The sequence below is a fragment of the Cervus elaphus genome, chromosome 10 (genome assembly GCF_910594005.1).
Source record: "Cervus elaphus chromosome 10, mCerEla1.1, whole genome shotgun sequence".
In the NCBI taxonomy this organism is placed as follows: domain Eukaryota; kingdom Metazoa; phylum Chordata; class Mammalia; order Artiodactyla; family Cervidae; genus Cervus; species Cervus elaphus.
In genome coordinates, this window is record NC_057824.1 from 43,105,790 (window position 1) to 43,122,147 (window position 16,358).

Below are 16,358 nucleotides of genomic sequence, written 5' to 3' on the forward strand. Positions count from 1 at the left end.
GCAGATGGTGAGTGACCTGCCTAATGACACAGACCCTGTTGGTGGCAAAATCAAGCAAGTCATTCCTAATATTGGAAAAATGTTGAGGGAAGGAAAAGAAGGTGGAGGATGGCTAGCTTTTCTACCGTGATTCTTCTCTTCCTGAATTGTGACAGGCTTCCCTTGGCCCCTGTGCTAGACTCCTTTCCTGACTCTCCTTTCCTAGACTCAAATCAAAGTCCTGACCACTGTGGTCTTCAGACCCAGTCCTTTACCCACAATGCACTGCACTTTGCCAGCATCATATATTCCATCCAGGGAGGTCATTGGTAATGGTGGGTCTGTCTCTGTGAGATACTCAACTTCTGCCCAGGATGTGCCATGGCTTCTGAATCCCTGCTTGCAAGTCAACCATGACAACTTCTGCCGCTCTGGAATTGGATCCCAGTTTTATCTCTTTGCATTCTCTGTGTTGTCCTGTCCTGCCACTTCCCCTGTCCCCCAAAGCAGACACCACACAAGACTCTGATCCATGAATTAATATCTGACTATCTTCATCTTGTTGCAAGATTGGCCATCTGCTATCTGTCGATGGCCACCAGGTCCTAAGGTAGAATTCATGTTCCATACAATCCATTTATATAAAGCCTACAATTCAACAGATTCCAGTATGTTCACAGAGTTGTGCAATCAGCACCAGAATCAATTTTATTACAGTCATTTCTCTCACCACTCATCTCCCACCCCTAGGCAACCACTAATATACTTTTCATCTCTCCCAATTAGCTTTTGCTTCATTTTCATTTTGGCTCATTGGATCAGAGAAAGGAGCCCGGACTCCTCTTTTTGGCTCTCCATAAAGTGGATCTCTTGTTTCAAGTTACTCAGTCTTCCAATTTCCCTCTACTTTATTTTCCCCTTCATTTTTAAATGCACATTCTCTACCTTTGTCTCCACACCCGACCCTAAACATCCACAACATCTTTGCTGTGCTATCAGTAGAGGAACTCAGTGGACTTGAGTTGCCCAAACCCTGCACATCCCAAAGAAAGGACTGACCCTTGCCAGGCTCCTGGAAGATAACCACTAAACCCTTGGAATAGCCTGCCCAATAAGGGTATCTTTCAGGCCCTGGGTCATGCTGTAATTAGCTCAACTGCTGCAAGGGAGGTGGGGAGGAGTGGAGACTGAGTAGCCAAGTTCAATCACATGGGTGCTCCATGCCTACAGGACTGACTCCCAGTAAAAACCAGGAATACCAAGGCTCCAGTGAGCTTCCCCAGTTGACAACACCTTATGTGTTGTCACATGTCACCTCTGGGAGACTAAAGCACTATCTCTGAAACTCCACAGGGAGAGGACAACCAGAAGCTCACACTTGGTTTCTCCTGGACTCAGCCATATGCCTCTTTTTGCTTGGCTGATTCTAATATGTATTCTTTCACTGAAATAATCCATAACCATGAGCATGATTGATTTTCTGAGTGGTATGAATCCTAGTGGATTGTCAAACCCAAGGGTGGTCATGGACACTTAAAACACACTCATTTTCACTACCATACCTCTAATTGCATCATCTCCCATATACTTTGCTAGGGAAAATCCCCTGCAGCTTGCAAGACTCAACAAGTCACCCTCTTTCCAAAAGAAAGAGCACAGTGTGGAAGGGCATAGACTCTGAACCCATAATATCCAAATCCTAACTTCATCTGTCACTAGATGTACAATCTTGAATAAAGTCCTACCCCTGTGCCTCAGTAGCCATACCTGTGAAATGAGAATGGTAAGAATACTTATCTCGTGAGGCTAGTAGGAAGTGTACATGGATTTGTATGGTGTAAAACAAAAGAAAAATGCCTGGCACATAGAAAATTCTAGCATTATTGATGGTTTTTATAAGCTTTCCTAACCACTCCAGGTTGCTCAGTGGTAAAGAATCCACCTGCCAATGCAGGAGGCACAAGAGATGTGGGTTGGATACCTGGGTTGAGAAGATTCTCTGAAGAAGGAAATGATAATCCACTCCAGTATTCTTGCCTGGAAAATTCCATGGTCAGAAGAGCCTGGCAGGCTACAGTCCATGGGGTCTCAAAGAGTCAGACATGACTAAGCAAATGAACACACATACAGACACCCTAAACCATTGCACTCACAAAGCTTTCCCCCTTCGACAAATCCGCATTTACCTGCACTAATGTGTGATTGTGCACACTTGAGCCCCGTGTCTCCAACTAGTCCAGGAACTCCCCTAAGAGGATTGTGCAATTTATCATTATGAAGCCCCACCCCTGGAAGTTTCCACCGCAAGGCTGAACACAGTTGGTTCCTAAAATGCATTTGCTGATGCATAGGAAAGTGAAAGTGAAAGTCACTCAGTGGTGTCCGACTCTTTGCAACCCCATGGACTATACAGTCCATGGAATTCTCCAGGCCAGGATACTGGAGTGGGTAGCCCTTCCCTTCTCCAGGGAATCTTCCCAACCCAGGGATCAAACCCAGGTCTCCCACACTGCAGGAGGATTCTTTACCAGCTGAGCAAGGGAAGCCCAAGAATACTGGAATGGGTAGCCTATCCCTTCACCAGCAGATCTTCCCGACCCAGGAATCGAACTGGGGTCTTCTGCATTGGATTCTTTACCAACTGCGCTATCAGGAATGACAGCGTTATTTCCAAGTGTAAAAAAAGCTGATTCTTCACTTAAAGATTTCCTCTCTGTAAGCTAGTCATTCTTCCTCTACAGGAAAAAAATTACCTTCTCCTTTTGTATACATTTGCACACAGAATTTGAGATTCCAGCAGCTATACATTTCCAGGACAGTCCTTTCAACTCTCAGGGTCTAACAGGCTCTAATGGTTCCTGTAGCTTGTAATTTATGATCAAATTATATGTTGGATTAAGGATTGCTAATTGTTAATCACCAGCTTGAATTAGTTATTAATGAGTAGTGTCACTAATTACAGGGTCACCCAACACAGAGCAGGCAGGCACCACTGGTACATCCCAGAAGATGCCTGATGACTCAGCTTCAGCCAGTGCCCTGAAAGCAACGTGCTGTAAAACATCCCACCTCTGACAGCTCCACACACCCTTCCCTCCCATGGTCAAAGTCATGAGATTATACAGCTGGAAAAAACTGTGAAGATCAGCGGTTCCCAAGTCATGAGCCACAGGCCTCTGAAGGCTGCTGAGCTAAGGCAGGTGCCCAGAAATTCATGGTGCCTTCAGGCTAAAGATATTATATCCCTCTTCCTTATCGTTGCTACTATTCTTCACATCCATGGACATAATGCTATGAATAATACAATTTAACTTGGCATTAAAGCACCACGGAGTTCATAGTAGTTTTTTGTCAAGAAACCGTCACGGAAAATCTATTGATTTTACATTTCTGGGCCCCCAAAGCAGTCGTCAGTTAGTTGTGGGGTTCCTGGTCAACTCACCCATTCCCATTCCTCTTGGCAATTATTCCAGATTTTTATTTTTTAACGTATTTTTAATAGGAGGATAGCTGCTTTACAATGTTGTGCTGGTTTCTGCCATACAACTATGTGGATCAGCCATTGATATACACATATCCCCTCCCTCTTGAGCCTCCCTCCCACCGACCTTCCCCATCCCACCCCTCCAGGTCATCACAGAGCAGTGAGCTGAGCTCCCTGAGCTAAACAGTTACACATGGTAGTGTGCATGTTTCAATGCCACCCTCTCAAATCATCCCACCCTTTCCTTCCCCCAGTATGTCCACAAGCCCTTTCTTTCTTCCCCTTTTGGGTCCACAAGCCAGTTCTCTATGTCTGTATCTCAATTCCTGCTCTACAAATAGTTTCATCAGTGCCATTTTTTCCTGACTCCATATATACACGTTAATATTCGATATTTGTTTTTCTCTTTTTGACTAATTCACTTGGTATAAGAGGCTCTAGGCTCACCCACCTCAGAGACTCATCATTCTTTTCTGTAGCCCTTAATTCAAGATCTACCTTTTACTCTCAGCAATGATTTCATCTCAATTCATTAAGGAAAATGTGGGTCCCCCAGCATAAGCGCTCTCTTCCAGCTCTTCAAGACCAAACCAATCTTCATGTCCTTGACTCCCCCACTCCCTCTTCAGGGTCCTTCTTTCCCAATCAGCGCCATCCCTCCTTTCTATGTCCTCAGACCCTCCTTCTCTCCTTGCTTCATGCCCTCGGCTGTATGTACTGTGTTAAAATGGGACCTATTATGCCCATAGTGTATTTCCCTCGTAGCTCAGTTGGTAAAGAATCCACCTGCAGTGTAGGAGTCCGCCCTGCAATGCAGGAGACCTGGGTTCGATCCCTGGGTTGGGAAGATCCTCTGGAGAAGGAAATGGCAACCCACTCTGGTATTCTTGCCTAGAAAATCCCACAGAGAAGCCTGGCGGGCTACAGTCCATGGGGTCGAAAGAGTCAGATCCGACAGCGACAAAACCACCGCCATGTCCGTACTGGGGCTGAGGATGTTCGGGCGATAGACGCTGTATTCCAAGAAATCATGCAAAAAGAGGTCCAAAGCAGAAAATCAGAAACCAGCTAGCTGACAAATGAGAGTGAGTAAGTGAAGTCTGGGAGAGGAACGTGTCTGGAGAGATTCTCTGGAGTGAGCTGTACCCTGAATCCCCCTCTCCAAGGAGAGAGGGTGGTATCCTACCATCTAATCCCAAGTCTGGTGGTCAGCGATCCTGGCAATGGAGAAACACCCTCATTGGTGCCTGACTCATGCTAAGCAAGGGAAAGGTGGCTGGTGGGGCAGATGGGGACCCTGTGTGTGGAAGCAGCCCCTCTCCTCCCGTTTAGGACAAAGATGTGTGAATCCTGGAAACCAGATACGGAAGCCAGAAAAGATATTGATCCATCACTCATCCATTTGTTCATTCACTAAATAGTTTCAGTATCCCTGCTAAGTGCTAAGTACTTATTATTCTCCGGAATCACAACAGAAAAGCTACAGGCCTGGCTTCATAAAGCATATAGACTAGTAACAAATTAAGCATGAAAAAGAAAGGATCTTCTCCTGGGAGAAACAGGCTGAATATAGCAGTTTTGTTTTTTGGCCCTGATTACCAAACAGGAAGGAAAAAAGATACATAGGAAGAAAGAGAAAAAAAAGAGTAAAACAGAAAGAACATACATCCCCTGAATGCAGCATCTCCTATATTTGTATTGCCTACTGGGAAGACTCAGTAGCTAAAGATTCATCCAATTTAATACCATATGGATGGTGAAAATGTTCTCCTCACCCCATCCTTTACCTTTACCAGATTAAAATCATTACTATTAAAATACTGAGATCACAAGGAGAAGGGGAAACCACCACTTCCTGACATTTAAGAAAGAGTATTCTATCTGCTTAAGAACATCAGAAGGGCCATAAAAAGTCCTTCCTTCAATTAAATATCTCCATCAACTATTAACAAATTAAGCATTTCATAAGCTATGACACATTAAAAAGAGATCATTAATATTTGATTCTATTGTGTACATCAGAGATGCATGTCATGTTAATGACTCATAATCATGACTCCATTTTTTGAGTCTTTTTAAAATGTATATTAACCATCTTAATGTTACATAAAATACAAAATCAATTTTTGCCTAGTGCCTCACGTATGTAGGGATAGTTGTGTGTTCTGGGCATTACAAAGCACTGTGTGTGTGTGTGTGTGTGTGTGTGTGTGTGTGTGTGTGTGTGTGTGTGTGTGTGTGTGTGTGTGTGTGTGTGTGTGTGTGTGTGTGTGTGTGTGTGTGTATGTGGACTCAGTAGCTCAGTCACGTCCGACTCTTTTGTGACCCCATTGACTGTAGCTCACCAGGCTCCTCTGTTCATGGAATTTTCCTGGCAAAAATATGGGAATGGGTTGCCATTTCTTCCTCAAGGTGATCTTCTCAAGCCAGGGATCAACGTGGAGTCTGCTGCCTCTCCTGCATTGGCAGGCAGATTCTTTACCACCGAGCCACCTGGGAAGCCCAAAGCAGTGCACTGTATCCATTTCTTTTCCACTGTCACACTTTCATTCCCTTATCTGTCACGGCTGGAGGTCAGCCTCCCTGTGCGTCAGGGAGGAAGCAGCGCATGGCCAGAAATATGAAACTGACTTTGAATCCATCGCCTGAACGCTGTCCCTTCAAGATCTGAAGGCCTTGGGGTCTTTAGGCATGTCCCATTTTTTTTTTAATCCTGCTACAATACACATAACATAAAATGTACTGTTTTTAATTATTTTTATGTATACAGTTCAGCAGCGTTAAATACATTTGCAGACTGTACAACCAGATTCCAGAACTCGTTTCATCTTGCAAAACTGAAACCCTACACCCACTAAATCACAAGTACCCATTTTCCCGTTCTCCCCAGCCCCTGGAAACCACCACTCTACCCCCTGTCTCTCTGAATTTGGCTATTCTAGGTACTTCATAAGAGTGAACTCATATAGTATCTGTCTTTCCATGACTGGTTTATTTCACTTAGCATATAGTGCCCAAGGGTCATCCATGTTGTAGCATGTGTCAAAACTTCTGTCTTTCTTTTTTTAAAAAATTTATGTATTTATTTATTTTTGGGTGCACTGCGTCTTCCCTGCCTCATGTGGGCTTTCTCTAGTTGTGGTGAGTGGGGGTTACACTCTAGTTGTGCGTGAGCGTCTCATTCTGGTGATTTCTCTCGTTGAGAGGCAAGGGCTCTAGGGCACATGGGCTTTAGTAGTTGCAGCTCCAGAAGGCAGGTTCAGTAGTTGCGGCGCATGGGCTTTAGTTGATCCTCAGCATGTCGGATCGTCCAAGACCAGGGATTGAACCCGTGTCCCCTGCAGTGGCAGGCGGATCCCTATCCACTGGACCACCAGGGAAGTCCTCCTTCTTTTTCTTAAGGTTGAATAATATTTCATTACAATTTTGATTATCCATTTATCTGTTGATGGACATTTAGTTACTTCTACCTTTTATTGATTGTCAATAACACTGCTATGAACATGAGTGTGCAAATATTCCTCTGAGACCCTGCTTTCAACTCTTTTGGGGTATATACCTATAAGCGAAACTGCTGGACCATATGATAACTCTATTTTTAATTTTTAAGGACGATGACACTGCTTTCCATAGCAGCTGCACCTTTTGATCTCCCCATCAGCAATACTCAAGGATTCCAGCTTCTCCACATTATTGCCAACCCTCGCTATTTACCTTTTTAAAAACTGTGGCAGCCATCCTGATGGATGTGAAAGGATGTCTCAACCAAATATCTCTTAAGGTTATGCCTTGGTTTTCAGATAATACCTTAGTGATGAGTCTACATTATTATTTGCAGAAATCTGAGAGTGCAGCCCAGCCACAGTACACAAAGCCACTGAACATCTAGGCTGGGATGGGAACTGAGCTGTGAGACATCCCCAGCTGAGCAAGTTGCTAGCCCCAAAGGTTACCTGCTCTGTTGCATAAAATCAGCTCATCGGTAGCTCTACCCTAATGCAGTCTGTCAGCTTTCAATTTGTGCTGGAAAACCAGAGAATATGGAACAAGGGTTGTTGTTGTTCAGTGACTAAGTCGTGTCTGATTCTTTGTGACCCCATGGACTGCAGTATGCCAGGCTTTCCTGTCCTTCACTCTCTCCCGGAATTTGTTCAAATTTCATATCCATTGAGTTGGTGGTGATATCTAACCATCATCCTCTGCCGCTCTCTTCTCCTTTTGCATTCAATCTTTCCTAGCATCAGGGTCTTTTCCAATGAGTCATCTCTTTGCATCAGGTAGCCAAAGCATTAAAGCTTCAGCTTCATCAGTCCTTCCAATGAATATTCAGGGTTGATTTCCTTTAGGATTGAGTGGTTTGAACAGGGGTCTGTCCATTTCAAAATCCTACTCTGGTTTATCAAAATTTTATAAACTAAGAAAGAACTTCATGGATCCTTGCAGAAAGTCCTCACTCCTGTTCCACAGTTGCCCCTTTATACCAACAAACACAGCCCAAAAACAAGGGTAAAGTATCAAGAAGATGGCCCCTTCCATCTCTTTGAACATAGAACCATGAAGATATTAAATCAGTTTTGATTCTCATGTAGAACTCATAGGAAATATTGAACCATAACTCAGGTAACACTTCTTTGAAAATCAAAGCATGTGTGGTGGGCTGAACAATAACCCCTGCCCCTTTCCTCCTGAAAAATATCCATATCCTCATCTCTGGAACCTGCCAATGTTACCTTATATGGAAAAAAGGGCTTCACAGATATGATAAAGCACAGGAAGAAGAGGGAGATTGTTGTGGGTTATTCACATGGGTCCCAATTGTCATCACAAAGGCCCCTATGGGAGGAAGTCAGGAAAGTCAAGGGAAGAAGGTGGCCACGTGATGAAGGAAGCAGGGGGGGAAAGTGATGCAGTAGTCACGAGCCAAGGAATAACGGCCTAAAAGGCTGGAAAAGGCAAGGAAGTGGATTCCCCCCTCCATCCTCCAGAAGAACCCGCCTGCAGACACCTTGCATTTAGCTCTGTAAGCATTTAGCTCACTGCAGATTACTACAGTGCCTCTAGGATGTAAGAAAATAAATTTCTGTGCTTTAAGCCAGGGGTCCCCAACCCTTGGGCCATGAACCGGTCTGTGGCCTGTTAGGAACAAGACTACACAGCAGGAAGAAAGCTGCAGGCAGGCGAGTGAGCGAAGCATCCCTGTGTTTACAACGGCTCCCCATCACTCGCATTTCCTCCCATCAGATCAGAGGAGGCATTAGAGTCTCATGGGAGTTTGAACTCTACTGTGAACTAGGCGAGTGAAGGATCTAGGTTGTGTGCTTCCTTATGAGAACCTAACACCTAATGATCTGATCCTGCACTATGGTGAATAATAGTGTATACGGTGCATAATTACTTTATTATATGAAAGTGAAAGCATTAGTCACTCAGTCATGCCTGACTCTTTGCGACACCATGGACTGTATAGCCCACCAGGCTCCTCTGTCCGTGGAATTCTCTAGGCAAGAATACTGGAGTGGATAGCCATTCCTTTCTCCAGGGGATCTTCCTGACCCAGTTATCTAACCTCGGTCTCCTGCATTGCAGGCAGATTCTTTACCATCTGAGCCAAGAGGGAAGTCCACTTCATTATGTATCACAATGTAATAATAACAGAAACAAAGTGCATAATAAATATAATGGGCTCCAATCATCCTGAAACCATCTCCCCCACTCCCAGTCTGTGGAAAAACTGTCTTCCACAAAACAGGTCCTTGGTGCCAAAAAGGTTGGGGACCACAGCTTTAAGCCAGTAAATTCGTGTTCATTTATTATAGCAGCCACAGGAAATGAATATGGCATCAAAATCTACCAACTTCATTCACCGTCCCTTATATTTCAGCTTCCCAACTGGTCCACCACAAAGACCTATCTCCTTGCCTCCAAGGGAAGCTGGTTGGGGTTTGGGGCAAAAGTCCTACCAAACTGTCCAAAGGCCAGTTACCCAGGGGGGGCTGGGTGCCACACAAATGTCCTTTTCTACATGTTTCTACATCACAACAATTGTAAAGCATCCAAGTAGAGAAAAGTCCCAGGAGTTAATACCTTTTCAACTTCATGCTTAAAAGCTCCTGAACACAGTTCAACAGAGTGTGAGGAAGAATAAAAAAGTGTCAGCGTTCCTATCAACTGCCATCCTTCAGGACTGCTGTTTGATAAGCTGAGGCAGAAAATTTTTAGTGAAAAAGAAGCAAAATGCAGCATCCTTTCTCAACAAGAAAACTTGAGTGGGAAAACATCCCATATCCTCAAGCAACTGTTTTCCCCACTGCAGCTCCATCCCCAGGTGGTCTTTCGCAGCCTCTCTCCCTCCCCCCCTCGCCTGGGATCTGGGGACGCAAAGGCCCCTGGAGCATGCGCACTTGGCACAGACCTGATGGGGAGGGAAGGGTCCCCGGCGTCCCACCAGTCTTTCGGGGGGCTGATGTACATGCACCATAGCTCCCAGCTGTACCCGTGGGCCGAGTTCTCATAGCGCTGCACCTCGAAGGTGTCCTGCTTGATGTTGTCGATGGAGGGAAGGATCACACGCTTCCGGTTCTCCTGGATCCGCGAGAGGACCGGTTCGGCCCTGAAACACAGAGAAGTAGAAATAAAAACCTCTCTCTTGGGCTTCCCTGGTAGTCTAGTGGTTAAGAATCCACCCTGCAATACAAGGGACACCGGTTCCATCCCTGGTCCGGGAAGATCCCACACGCGGCGGGGCAACTAGGCTGGGGTACCACAATGACTGAGCCAGTGCTCTAGAGCCCGGGAGCTGCAACTACTGGGAAGCATCCTTTAGTAGACTCTGCAATATCAACTCAGGTCACAAATTAGTATCACGGGCTCCCTAGAGCCTGTGCTCTGTAACCAGAGAAGCCACCACAATGAGAAGCCCGTGCACCCAAAGAAGAGTAGCTGCTGCTCGCGGCAATTAGAGAAAGCTTGAGTACATCGACAAAGACCACTACAGCCAAAACATAAAATAAATACAATTTTTAAAAAATCTCTCTCCTGTGGCTCACCTGCACCCCCACTGGCCCAGACCTCAAGACCACAATGAATAGAAGCATCATAGCTGAAGGCTGGGCTTTGGGCAGGCTGGAACTCACAGGGAGGCCAGGCTCCCAAGTGGCGGCTCTAGATGGATCAGGTGGCTTTAAACGAGCCCTGTGGCCTGCAGCTCAAGCCCACGCCCCTATGGGGTCACCACACTGTCACCTGTGCTGGCTTGCAAGGCCGGACGCAAGAACTGAGAACCCCAGGGCCTCTGCCCCAGAGAGTCTGGCTTGTCTTTTATACCCACAGAGTCTAAGTCAAGGCCAGGCCCTCCTGAGAGAATCTGCACCGCCCTGCAGTTTCCGACAGTTTTCAGTTTCCCCTTTGGCACTGGCCGATGCCTCCGGTTTTCTTTTTTCTGCAGGAGCTGAATTGTCTTTCCCCAAATAGGTCATTTCTGCCCTTGATTGCCTGGTTTCAATATGCATTTCACTAGCTTCTTTGTGCGTGGGACTATTTCAGTTGTTTTAATTGATTATTTAATTGATTTCCTAATGGCAGGCAGGAACTAATTGAATGCAAAAGTGGGCAGAATCCTGCCTCTCAGCGAGCCTGCCTCCTCGGGGCTGCAGCAGGAGAGAGGCAGGGACCTGGCTCAGGGTTCAAGGCGCAGCCCTGCCAGCTCAGGAGAAAGCAGATGGCCAGACACTCTTGCCAGGGTGTGTTCTCCGAGGCAGATGTAGGAAGGGATCATTTCCCACATTTGAGAAGGAAAAGATGGCTCTCAGAAACCAGGGCATTAATCTCCCTGCTTAGAACAGAGCGCAGGCTTTGGAAAGGAGTCAAGTGAAAATCCCATTCCTCTGCATTATTTGGAAGAATAATGAGAAAGCTCGGCCTCCATCCCATCTCTTTTCATTTGCAGCTATTGAATTACCTGTTGGCACATCTCATCTTTCTATTTAAAATGGGCAATAAAATATACCCAGAGCCATTTACTGCCTCTGATACTTTTGCACACACCATACAAGCTGATGCCAAATGGGACTTACTTCTCGCAATTTCTAGATGTGCCTCAGAGCTCTGCCCCTTCCAAGTCCTCACTCTTGCTGTTGTCCTCCAGGAATGCCCTTGTGCGTGGGCAGGAAGTCTAGCCACCTACATAGTCTTCTCCAATCAAGTGCCACCTCTCCCAAGAAGCCTGCCTTGATTTCTCCCAGTAGACGACTCATCCCTTCCACTCTTGGACCATCTTCTCCACAATATTCAAGTCACTCCAATGACATGCTCTCCAGGAATGTGGAGGTCAAGACAGAAAGGAACAGGTGGACATGTGAAATAGAAGGCAAAACCAGCTAAAGCTGGAGGGGGATTGGATAAGTTAACACAACATGATGGAGAGAGAAGAATTGAGTGATGGGGCCATGGGTGGTGCCATCTGACTGGACAGGAAAGAAAGGAGGAGAGAATGATGTGGAGGAAAAGGTGAGACAGGGCAAGGCGAAGGCTCCATGTGTTCAGAAGGATCCTTGCTCAAGAGTTCCCAAACTTGAGTGAGCAGCAGAGCTTCTGGGTGGGGGCTGGTTAAAGCAGATTGCTGGGTCCCACCCCTAGAGCTTCTGATGTCACAGTCTGGGTGGAACCCAAGGATATATATTTCTAACAAGTTCCCAGATGATGCTGGTCTGGGGACCACACTTTGAGAATGATTACAAGATAACGACGAGGCTCAGGGGAGGTCAGGGCTGCAGGCCAACCACTGTGTGTATGAGGGTCTGATAGTAGCAGGAATAAACAAGGAAGAAAACTGGGCTCTGAGATGTTAACAGATGCCTGTGTGCACGGGAAAGGGCCAGTGTTAACGGTGACCCCAGGTTCCAAACCACTGTGTGCTCCTGTGCAAAACCATCCTTTCATCCAGCCATTAAAAGGATTCTAAAGTTGGTTTCAAATGAAGGATAGACATTTCAGTATTTAATTAGTGATGGGATATGGGCTTTTCAAATAGGGTACTGTGAGACGGCTCATAGTCGAGACGGTATCATTCCTTTTTTTTTTTTTTTTTGGCTGTATTGGGCAGCACAAGGGATCTTAGTTCCCCAAACAAGGATCAAACCTGGGTCCCTTGTAGTGGAAGCGTAGGGTATCAACCACTGGATCACCAGGGAAGTCTCTCAAGACAGTATCACTGAGCATAGATAAACATTAATGAAGTTAAAGACTCTGCTTCTTACTAACCCTCTGCAACCTGGCATAGGGGTTTAAGCTCTGACTTGATTTACCATTGGTTAGTTAGAAACAATCATATGACTGTAAAGTTCAAACCTAATTTTAACATGCTAATGGACTGATTTGGGCATTTTGGATGCTTCACTCTTACATACAAAATCTTCTCCTCCCTGTGTGCTCCCCAATTTCTCTCTTATTGTTCTTTTTACCAGGAAATTGGGCGGGGCATATTGGCAGAGAGAAACCCTTCTCTTCCTCTAAATGATGTTAAAGACGATCCCATAAATTCTAGGAAGCTTTGCCTGAGTAGGCAGAATTATAAATGAATCTTTCTTCCCCCCACCCTGTAATAGTTAACCATCCTCCCCAGAAATGGAAACAAACAAATCAGCAAAAGAAAACAACAGAAATATGACTGCCTTGTCTCCTTAGCAAGGGTCATCTTGAGTTCTGTCTAACTAATATATCATTTTCACAGGGATTTTCATGATGGTAATGATATGATGATGATGACAGACTGGGTAAACAGCAGATGTATTTCTCCCTGCTTCCCAGTTTTATCCCAAACTACGGTCTCACTTTCTTTTCGCCCACCCTTCTCCATTCTTCCTGGGGCCCCGGAAGAAACAGGCAAAGTGCCCCCACCTCCCAGACTCCAGACCTCCTGACCATGCTGCAGGTCCCAAGTGCTTCCAGGTTCTAGCTTGTGACCTACCAGCCAGCGGTGAACTCCACGTGGGCATCAAAGAAGCCGGCGACCTGGCCGGTGGCCACCTTCCAGCCCTCAATACGAGCTCGGATCAGTCCCTCTCTTTTCTGGTTTCTCACCACCTTCACCAGCCCAGGGTAGCGTTTGTGGACATACTCCTCCAAGGGGGCCTTCAGCTCCTCTGCAAATGACAAAACACAGGAAGCTCCATAAACATGTCAGATGTGCATCCAACCCATCGTGAGGCCAGCGGATCTTCAGACAGTTCAGAGACTGCGGAAAAGTCTGCATGTTAGTCATTTTAGTAAAAAGGACAACTGGGTCTGTGTGAGTCAGAAGGCACCTCTGACTGATGTCCTTTGAGATTTCTTTTCTTTCTGCTCCTCCCTCTTTCCTTGGCCAGCATTTCTGTGCTCGCACTGTCTCCTGGGTCCTATTGATCCACTTTATATGGTTTTTTCCATCTGCACATACACTAATCCTCACAGGATGTGTTCTGGGAGGTCCAGATCCGTAGTTACACCCTGGATGCAACATTAACAGGGTTTGTGCTTTGGTCAGAGGATGTAAAATCTTTGCCCAGCAGTAGAAACGCTACCGTGATAGCACAAGAAACGCCAACAGGACTGAACATGCTCCCTTCTGCCACCAGCAGGTGGTACAAAGTGCATTACTTATATGATCTAATTTAATCCTTCAGCAACCTAGGTGGTTGCTAGATTAATCCCATTAATTTACTAGATGAATTCCACTTTGCATATTAAGAACAGTCTTAGGAAGTGGGCTGCCCTGGTGGCCCAGTGGTTAAGAATCCACCGTGCAATGCGGGGGACATGGGTTTGATCCCTGGTCGGGGAAGACCTCCCAAGCAGCAGGGCAACTAAGCTCATGCACAACTCCTGAGCCTGCGCTCTGAAGCCCTTGCTCCACAAGAGAAACCACTGTAATGAGAAACCCTTGCAGAGCAACTAGAGTAGCTCCTGTGGTCTGCAATTAGAGAAAGCCCTTGCATAGCAACGGCGACCCAGCACAGTCAAAGATAAATAAATACATAAACATAAATAAACAATTCTTAGAAAGAACAGTCTTAGGGAGGCTCACCTGTTCCAAGGGCACAACCTAGGAGCAGAAGAGATGAATCGCAGGCCAAATGTATCTAACTACACAGTCATAAAGGGATACTCTTGTGTACCTGAGAATCATCATCTCATCACAAGGAAAGAAAAAAAAAACACCCTCATTTTTTGTTTCTAATAGCAGTATGAGACGAGGATGTTAACTAAGCTTACTGCAGCAATTACTTCACAATATGAAAGTGAAAGTGGACTGGAGCCCACTAGATTCCTCTCTCCATGGGATTTCCTGGCAAGAATGCTAGAGTGGGTTTCCATACCCTCCTCCAGGGGATCTTCTTGACTCAGGGATCAAACCAGCATCTCTTACATCTCCCGCATTGGCAGGCAGGTTCTTTACCACTAGTCCACCTGGGAAGCCCAAATCAAGGGTAGAGTTTCCGAAAGGAGAAGCTGTACATTCATGTCACAAATATTTACAGAACGCCTCCATGGCCGACAATGACACAATCCCTATTCTCGAAGAGCTGTCAACATCCAATGTTAGGAAAGTCAAATGCGTTAGAGAAAATGAGAGCTAAGAACAGGCCATTTGATCTAGACAAATAGTAGATTCCTAATGGGACCAGTGAGAAAAAAAAAAAATGAATTCCCTTCTGGATACAGCTGGGTCCTTTGGGGACAGGGTGAGTTTAGGGAGAAGTGAATGAGCAGGACAGCTCAGGACTGATTTCTAGAAAAGCTGGTACTGGTGGAACAGAGATGTGACAGCTTGAGGGCACCAGGGTGTTGGGATTTAGAAGTCACTTCCTTGGCTCAGATGGTAAAGAATCTGCCTGCAATGCAGGTGATGTGGGTTTGATCCCTGGGTTGGGAAGATCCCCCAGAGAAGCAGATGGATACCCACTCACTCATCTCACACGCTAGTAAAGTAATGCTCAAAATTCTCCAAGCCAGGTTTCAGCAATACATGAACCGTGAGCTTCCAGATGTTCAAGCTGGTTTTAGAAAAGTCAGAGGAACCAGAGATCAAATTGCCAACATCCACTGGATCGTCAAAAAAGCAAGAGAGTTCCAGAAAAACATCTATTTCTGCTTTATTAACTATGCCAAAGCCTTTGACTGTGTGGATCACAATAAACTGTGGAAAATTCTGAAAGAGATGGGAATACCAGACCACCTCACCTGCCTCTTGAGAAATCTGTATGCAGGTCAGGAAGCAACAGTTAGAACTAGACATGGACCAAGACTGGTTCCAAATAGGAAAAGCAGTACATCAAGGCTGTATATTGTCACCCTACTTATTCAACTTATATGTAGAGTACATCATGAGAAACACTGGGCTGGAGGAAGCACAAGCTGGAATCAAGATTGCCGGGAAAAATATCAATAACCTCAGATATGCAGATGACACCACCCTTATGGCAGAAAGTGAAGAACTAAAAAGCCTCTTGATGACAGTAAAAGAGGAGAGTGAAAAAGTTGGCTTAAAGCTCAACATTCAGAAAACTAAGATTATGGCATCCAATCCCATCACTTCATGGCAAATAGATGGGGAAACAGTAGAAACAGGGGCTGACTTTATTTTTCTGGGCTCCAAAATCACTGCAGATGGTGATTGCAGCCATGAAATTAAAAGATGCTTACTCCTTGGAAGGAAAGTTATGACCAACCTAGATAGCATATTAAAAAGCAGAGACAAAAATAGAAAAATTAAAAAAGCAGAGACATTACTTTGCCAACAAAGGTCCGTCTTGTCAAGGCTATGGCTTTTCCAGTAGTCACGTATGGATGTGAGAGTTGGACTATAAAGAAAGCTGAGCACCAAAGAATTGACGCTATTGAACTGTGGGTGTTGGAGAAG

The 16,358-nt window shown here is 45.5% G+C and overlaps 1 protein-coding gene across 1 annotated transcript in view; it reads right to left on the reverse strand.

The window, feature by feature from the left end:
- The window catches only part of GALNT17 (polypeptide N-acetylgalactosaminyltransferase 17), a 412,511-nt gene that overhangs the window by 174,233 nt on the left and 221,920 nt on the right, over nucleotides 1–16,358 (reverse strand). The window contains exons 4-5 of the mRNA XM_043914905.1: nucleotides 13,428–13,602; nucleotides 9,876–10,073 (exon numbers count right to left, since the gene is read on the reverse strand). Of these exons, the coding sequence (XP_043770840.1) occupies nucleotides 9,876–10,073; nucleotides 13,428–13,602 (373 nt within the window). The remainder of the gene's footprint in view (nucleotides 1–9,875; nucleotides 10,074–13,427; nucleotides 13,603–16,358) is intronic.